Genomic DNA, 8123 nt, shown 5'->3' with positions numbered 1-8123 from the left:
TCTGTTGGTCATTCCAAGCAAGACAACCTAAGCTCAATGGTCAGACTGGGGCCTTGAGGATGTGATATCAATACTTATTACTTTACAAGCAAGGCCTTTAGGGCCTCTACAGATATGTTGTGCCTCCATCTGTTGGTCATTCCAAGCAAGACAACCTAAGCTCAATGGTCAGACCAGGAAAGCAACATGCTATGGGGCGTGGCCAAACCACAAAAGGTGCCATGCATACTAGCCCCTAATGGTGAAGATCAGCTCCTTGCACTCTGTGCATGCCACTGTCACACCCAAGCTACCTCCCCGTCAATCCTATAGGGACTCAAATCATGTTGGAGCCACCCCCCATCCACCAAGCATTAGCAATGGGAAGGCCTTGTTGTACTTTGGTATAGAAGGTGGTGTGATCCCATGCTTTGCTTGGAGCATAGACGTTGAGGCCAACCTGGTCCTCCCCGCGAGCAAGAATCAGCCACTGTGCTCTGCTTGGGAGGATGATACAGAGTTCGCCACTTGGGGCAAAAGTTGGCTGCTAACTGAGCTGCGAATCCCCCTCTAGTTTCCTAGCAGTTGAACAAATTAAAAAGATGCTCTTGCAAGCGCGCGCACACTCTCAGTGCTCACAACAATGGAGACATGTAAGGCTGAAATCTTCTTGGGGGGCTTTGGGCTGTAACATCCTTGTGCACATGACTTGTATTTAATGGCGCGTTTAAGTTTGTCCCGACTCCTCATGTCATCTATGGCTATCCTCATAGAGTTAGAACTGGTACATAGATCAATCTATGGCCATTTAGTCACATACCTTGAGTAAGAACCTGTTTTAAGTCCTAAAACAATTGATTGTGAGGCAACTGTTTGGTGCCTTTGGATGAGCCTTCATTAAAATGTGGGACTTCCACATATGCTTTGTATGCACTTGCATGAATAGTGTATGACCAAAATAAGAAGAGGCACTGTTGTAGAGATAGAAAAAGAGGAAAAAAACAAATTAGAAATTATTTAATAAACGTTTAAGCAAAACTTGTTAAAGAATTTCAAAAAGTCCAGACTTTCTTGGAAATAGAAAATGGGAAATTTACTTGACCAAGATAAAGCCTAAAGAATAGAAACCCATGTGACCAAGAAATAAGTTGAATATGAAAGTTTTCCCCACATTTGTTCACTACATTAAGTTGAAATATGAAGAATTGCACCTCTTTGCAACCTCTCCTTGGGTTCTTGGCCCTTGAAAGAAGAATTAGAGGTAAGAAAGACTTTATCTTGATGTCCAGAGTTTACATGAACCTTTGCAATGACAACTCAATAAGTTAGCTTCTAAAGAAGCCTAATCAGTTAGAACTCGCCTACCCAATGAGAGAATAAAGCCCCACAGAGAGTACAGCCAAAAAATTTGTTGACTCTGTTAGCGAAGACCTTCCAAAATGTCTTTCCTACCTAGGGTGTTAGAATGCCAAATCTTTTCATAGTTTTCTTACAAGAAGCAAAGGCCAAGAGTTTCTAAAGAATGAGTGCCCAAAAAACCAATGGATTACCTGCCCATATGTGGCTTAGTACCCAATCACATTTTCTACACTTCCAGTTCTTTAAGGGGTATATATGACCAAGTAGTTACTTGATACACTCTGCTTACATTGGAACGCAGAAATATGTTGGCCGTTAAGAGTTTATGACACCAGCAACCTCACAACATTTCTTCATAATTTGTCCAACTTAGCACACTAGCTGCAAGGCAACAACTAAAAGGCTGTCACAAAGTCAGCCCCCTTAGTTTAAATTTTGTGTTCCAATTGGCGTCTTGCAGCGCATAGGTGCGTTTCCACATTCTGTACTGTCCACAATATGTAAATGTTAAGAATGCCCAACCGAGGTGGTCGAAACCAATGTGAGTGAAGCTCAATTGGGGCTGTCTGAGAGTTAATGCGCCAAGTTGAGGATTAAGCATTGCATTTAATATCCCCAAACCTAAAATGGACAATACCACCCATAAATCAAAAATCATTCATTTGAAATTTACATAACTAGTGCTATATACCTAAGCTAAGGCTGCCTCACCTTGCCGTGCTGCGAAGCTAATCACCCTCAATCTCCTCTCTTAGTAAAACACATTAGGAAGTGTCATCTGTTCACCAGCTGCTCTGATACCTCGACTTTAGAAGAATGTTTGTGCTGTTACACAGCAGAAAAGCTTTGATATATAAGTACGCAGTAGAAGCACCAACACAAAGGTTAGCAGAAACAGCAAGCATCGAAGTCTGACTTCCTTCAGAAGCTTTACAGGCATACCCCACCCGTGAAAAGGGGAGATCTCACCCTCATGGGCGAGGAATCTCCCCCATCCACCACCCCCCACCTGTCTGATGGTGGGCAGGGGAGATGTGTGTGAAGATCCTTAGTAAGCAACATGTCTTGGTACCAACTAAATTTACCTTTTTCTTCTTATGCTTGTGTGCTTCCCCTTCCTCCTCATCCCCATCATGCTTCCTCTTCTGCTACACTCAAGCAAAACCATGCACATATAAAGAATATTAGCTTAAAAACCCACAAGGGTATCAGATCAACCTGAAGAAATAGTCTCCACCTTTTTATGGTGTTTTTTTGAATGGTCCTCCCCATTTTCTTTCTTCTTGCTGCGGTCTTTCTCTCGGTTCTTCTCCTTGTCTTTTTCCTTGTCCTTGTCCTTGTCCTTGTCCTTGTCTTTGTCCTTGTCCTTGTCCTTGTGCCGATCCTTGTCCTTGTCTTTCTCCCTGTCTTTGTGGCGGTCCTTGTGTTTCTTGTGTTTTTTGTGTTTTCTATCCTTGTCCTTGGGTTCTTCTTTCACTTTTCCACTGATTGTTGGGATGCCACGATCAGCCTGTATAAGCATCTGTTAGATTTCGCCTAAGATCCTGAGCCCAACTTCAGCAACTATAGAGAGCAGCAGCCTCCAGCTTCTTTGAAATCACAACCCTTTCAACATACCAAGAAGCCTACAGCTACAAGAAATAATCCTAACAAGTGGTGAAAAGTTTTTCTTTGTCAGGGTGGGAGCATGTAGGCCTTCCCACCTGGCAGAAGAATCCTTTTGAGCTATGGCCATCCAGAAGACTGAGCAAAAAAGCTTTTGTACACCTAATGCGCCTATCGTACAACAAAGGATGCCTCCCAATGTTATGGCTTACAGCTATGTGCATTGTGTACATGTCTAGGGCATGCCACACGGCCGTTTGCACACAAGAAAATGTTAAACCCCGGTGCTGTCCATTCCAATAATATATACATATATAATAAATAGAAATCTGGCAAAAAACCTTGCAAAACAAAGGGATAAGAAACTTGCCTCAGGGAGTGATGTGGAACCCGACTCTCTCAAACTGAATGCCTGCTGCAAGGTATCAATGTCGAATTCATGTATATGCACACCCAAATTCTCGCTATCAGGGCCTAGAAGTTGTCCCAACTCCATACCCTCACCTTTCCGGATGTCAATGTCACCAACAACATTCTTGAGATATTGTGACTCTCCAATTGAAACAGGTAGAGGCTTCTGACAAAATTTCTCGTGATGGTCTCTTAAACCATAGTAACTAAGCAAGTCCACAGCTCCTGTGAGTTCCCGAGTCCCTGCATTCACAGCAATGCATTCTTTCAGTACTTCAGAATAGCTGATCCAAAGCAAGGCAAGTGATGCTTATGCTTCCCTCAATTCAACTATCAAGAGAATCTTTCATTATTGTAGGTCGGCTACACACAAGCGCCAGCCCAAAATCCCTTTTGAAAAAATTCATGTTGGCCATTAGATCCTTGGGATGGTCGGGCACATTATACACACTATTAGGGAGGATGCCATGTCCTGTCTGTTAGGCGTTGGAGTATGGACAGAGAAAAGGTGCCAGTAATGGGGGCAAGCAAGATGCCACCAACCAGTGACAATCAAAAACAGATTCTGTTGCAATAGTAAAGTATGCTTTAAGTGATGCATCAGAGATCATGAATTGCTGCGGCAGAAGACAAACAACCCACCATCATGCCTTGCATAGAGAAAACCCCACCCATGTTGATTTTTCTTCACAGTGCTGCCTGCCCAGCAAGGAAAGGCTGGGACGGGCAGCGCCAGGTACGTTTGTACTCAGCCTTAGTATGCTTGATGGCATACTTTCCCTATAAGCACATACAAGGAAAACATATCTTGGTGGGTAACTGCATGAGCAGCTGCAAACATGGGAAAACTCACAACCCCCCATGGCATGCAGGATAACTTGATCCAGTGCCAATCATACACAAAAATAAAGAATGAGAATGGATCAAAGATGCATCACAAACATGTCACTTGATTGTGTTACTTATGGTAGCACAGGCAGACATCAGTTCAAATGATGTTCAGGCTGGTTACAGGAATGTCACTGCCGTCAGAGAAAAGGAGGGCCAATGGCCTGGATGGGCAACCTTGCCTGTCCAACTCCCTGCCTGTTCCGTGGGCGGATAATTAACTTTGGCACAAGTCAATATGCCCATAGTGGGTTAGTTTGAGCAAGTTGAAAAGTTCAACCAGAAGAAGTACTTGAAAAGTTGCATATAACTCTGCCCACAATCACAGAAAATGGGTACATTAAAAAAACCACAAATATCTCAAAAATGAAAATACAAAAATCATATATAACTGTCACCCCCGAAAAAAAAACATATAAATAAAAGAATGAATAATTGATTGAGTTTCAGGATATTCTTCTAATCATGGCAAATAAAAACCCTAAATGCACAGGCAAATGAGCAGATAAATATTAAGAGAGTTTCAGAGGATAGATATTTGCAATGAAAGAAGATAAAATGAGAAAACATATATTTAGAGGGGCCTACTGGTAGCTGCGGTGATGAGCCGGAACTGAGGACCAGAATCTTCTAGCCGGTTGCCTGATGCAGCCATCCCCTTCCAGCTCTACAATGCACGGAAAAAAGAGCATAAAAAATAAGAAAATAAGGTTGCTAAATTCGAGGTAAAATTTAGAGTAAAGCTGTTGGATCGCAGGGGCACAGCCATTACCGCCTGCAACAGAGCTTTTCTGAAACCTAATTACAATCTCTTCGCTGAAAACAGAAAAAACAAATCATTCGAACTACAGAAAAGAGAAAAATCATTCGAACTACAGAAAAGAGAAAAACCTGCGAAATCAGAGCATCCTCTGCGGACTCCCAGCCCTGCCCTGGGGCCTCTCAAAACTGCGGAATTTCAATGCCGAGTCCTCCTGTGCAGTATCTTCTGAAACCCTAATTTGCAGCTTACTTGGGTTCCCAAACGCTAATTTCCTTCAGTGAAAACCCTGATTTCTGCCTGTGGAAACCCTAATTTTAGCCTGAGAGCCTTGCTCGCAGTCTGTAGAAACCCTAATTTTTCAATCTCTTAGGAAACCTAGCCTCGGAAACAGTGACCTTAATCTATGTAGCATGTATGATCGTCTCTGTTGTGATAGAGCATGTATGCTAAGCTGAGAAGCCACATGTACTTTATTGATTATCCCTCTTCCCTGTTATTTACACTTAGCTTAAAACAAAAGTTTTAAGATATTTATAAACCTTATGAATTTTTTTTCTAAAGGTCATTAAATCTCCCATTTTTGGCAGTGAATCTCCTTGTTTTAGAGCCATGTTGAACAAATAGAGTCATGATTCATCTCTATCTCTGTCACCTGTGTATAACATTCGCAAAGCACGATGAGGATCTCATCGCCCCTTAGTGTCATGGTAATTTCACTCTCTCTCTCTCTCTCTCTCTCTCTCTCTCTCATATCAATGAGTTCTTAATAACATTAGGGAGACAAAGAACTATGTATATGGGGAGACAAAGAACTATGTATATGCACAAATTTCTTTAGTGGGGTCTACAGTCTTTGCCTGTGTGTGGTTACACATTTGTGGTGGGTTAGACAAGACCCATGCATTGGATCTACTCGTTTCTCCCTCTCTATCTGTCACCTAAAGGAGCTAGCACCAAACTAACATGGGCAGTGTCAACACCATGATCCTACATATTCTTACTCCTACACTTGAGCACTCAACTCCTCTTCTCCACCTACCTACTCTAGTTCATAGCTAGTCCATCCTTGGAATCTTCTTGCACAAGTGCTCATAGTCCCAAGGGAATCCAAGTATGGAGTTTCATAGAAGTGCTTGCTTCTTCACCTACAACTTGGGTGATCTCGATGTGTGTGTAGATGTGAAGTAAATTAAATGGTGTGTGAATACGAAATGGTATTCTCAAATGTGAAAGAGTATTGCAAACGTTAGTGATGGTGTGGCAACCATAGTTGCGAAGTCAATTACGCGATGATGATGTGGCAATCAAAAATTACGCGATGACGATGTGGTAATGATGTGGCAATCATAATTGTGAAGTTGATTACATGATGATGTGGCAACCATTTTGTGAAGTCACTTATACAATGATATGTGACAACTAATATGTGCAGTCACACAATTATAAATTATGGGGGTGTGTGATGATGTGGCATCCAAAATGTGAAGTAGTCAGAGCATGCCCCTCTCCTCTCTTCTTCACCCTTAAGTCTATGCCTCCTTGTGCAATCTCTACTCCAAGCTACCCAAAGGTGTAAAAATATGAAATGGCATTCCCAAATGTGAAAGAGTGTTTACAAACAATAGTGATGATGTGGCAACCATAGTTGTGAAGTCAATTATGTGACAATGATGTGGCAATGATATGGCAATCACCATTGTGAAGTATCTTACATGATGTTGTGGTGGTGACCATTTTGTGAAGTCACTTATGCAATGATATGTGACAACTAATTTGTGGAGTCACTTACACAATTATAAATTATGATGATGTGGCATCCAAAAATGTGAAGTAGTCACACCAAGTTATTTGTAAAGAGCATGTCACTCTCCTCTCTCCTTGCTTCCTAAGTCTATGCCTCCTTGTGCAATCTCCACTCCAAGCTACCCAAGCAGAAAACAATGGAAGATCTCTCCACCATTGGAATCTCACAAGCATTCTCTACACTCTTACTCTCCTACATAGCACATCCTCATGCTATCTCCCCTTCCTCTCTCAAGCTCATCTCTCTCTCATTTTCCTAACTCTACTTCTTTTTAATTCCCTTACTTCATTCCACCGTAACTTGAGATCTAAGCTCAAAGTTTACTCCTTAGCTCAATGTAAGCTTCTCCTACTCACACAAACCTCAAATCTCAAACAATTACCACATCATTTGTTAAAGTTTCGGTTAATTGGCAATGCAATTGTAGATGTGTGATCAAAGGTTATTTTCACGGATACAAATTGGTAAAAGTGAAAGGTCAAATGGTAGATTTCATATGGTGTAAGCAATGATATATCTAGTGATGCCATGGGTATCACATGGACCTAGGAAAGAATCAAGTGTAGCATGAGAAGATTTCTAAGGTGTGGATAGAGTGAATCATAGAGTAATTGGTGGATCTAGATATTGAGTAGATATTCTTTTGAGAATCTATAAAATGATGTACACCCCTTGCTCATTCAAGAGCTTGATTAGCAATGATAGTGTCTTGATAAGTGTGAATTTATCTCTTACTTAAACCTGTCTATCATTATCACAACTATGGGATTTCTAATTGTCTACAATCCTAGTCTCCAAATTTTATTTTGGTATCAAAGATCAGGTTATGAATGGTTAGGCTAGGGTAGATATAGAAATCATCCTACCTTGATTAGCACAATCAATTAGAGAGAGAGAGAGAGAGAGAGAGAGAGTGGTGAGAGTTTAGGATATGTCTCAAATCATCTTCTAGAAGCTTAGCAATGTTTTTAAGGTTTGCCTTCTTCTTTGCTTTTGTTTTAAGCCTATAAATCTTCTATTGTTTAGCCAACTTGCAGAGCTTTGTTTACTCTCTAAACTAATTGGGCTGTTTTCACTTTTTGTGGGGCTAGTGGGACTTAGTTAAAAGTGTGAGCGAATTGAGGTCATTTTCCCATTGATTTGTGTAGGTTTCATGTGGATCAACAGCCTTAATGTGTAGAAGCCAATAGTCTTCATGGTGGGGAGGGCATACTTCTTAGGCTTCCTTTTTTATTTCTTGTTTTGATAGCAAGTGTTCCACCAATGAATTTTCACTCAAAGAGTCACCTACTATTCTAGGCTCAAAATCATTTG

At 41.3% G+C, this 8123-nt stretch overlaps 1 protein-coding gene across 3 annotated transcripts; it reads right to left on the bottom strand.

Annotated features, from left to right (window-relative positions):
- Nucleotides 1–1234: 1234 nt before the first annotated feature.
- LOC147606363 (uncharacterized) lies at nt 1235–5450 on the bottom strand. 3 transcript variants are annotated; one of them, XM_086791958.1, is made up of 8 exons: nt 5134–5450; nt 4831–4909; nt 3314–3597; nt 2738–2848; nt 2576–2695; nt 2424–2486; nt 2050–2163; nt 1235–1959 (listed from the first exon to the last, which is right to left on the bottom strand). In XM_086791958.1, the coding sequence occupies exons 2-7, from the start codon at nt 4895–4897 to the stop codon at nt 2113–2115; spliced, it is 696 nt and encodes a 231-aa protein (XP_086648084.1). In that variant the 5' UTR covers nt 4898–4909; nt 5134–5450; the 3' UTR covers nt 1235–1959; nt 2050–2112. The 3 variants fall into 3 exon arrangements, with proteins under 3 accessions (XP_086648084.1, XP_086648082.1, XP_086648083.1); XM_086791956.1 differs by having other exon boundaries at nt 2576–2848; XM_086791957.1 differs by having other exon boundaries at nt 2424–2483; nt 2576–2848.
- Between the last annotated feature and the right edge of the window lie 2673 nt (nt 5451–8123).

Source organism: Cibotium barometz, chromosome 57 (genome assembly GCF_041138505.1).
Source record: "Cibotium barometz isolate CiBa-2024 chromosome 57, ASM4113850v1, whole genome shotgun sequence".
NCBI classification, from domain to species: domain Eukaryota; kingdom Viridiplantae; phylum Streptophyta; class Polypodiopsida; order Cyatheales; family Cibotiaceae; genus Cibotium; species Cibotium barometz.
This window is presented reverse-complemented; position numbering and strand designations above follow the sequence as displayed.

Bases quoted from the DNA above. Each gene is read 5' to 3' on its own strand.
- LOC147606363 (XM_086791956.1), bottom strand. From the start codon at position 4,897: ATGGCTGCATCAGGCAACCGGCTAGAAGATTCTGGTCCTCAGTTCCGG. The intron at 2,849-3,313 runs GCAAGTTTCTTA...ATGCTTATACAG, and splicing joins GTTCCACATCACTCCCTGAG to GCTGATCGTGGCATCCCAAC. The intron at 2,164-2,423 runs GTAAATTTAGTT...GCTGTGTAACAG, and splicing joins ACAAGCATAAGAAGAAAAAG to CACAAACATTCTTCTAAAGT.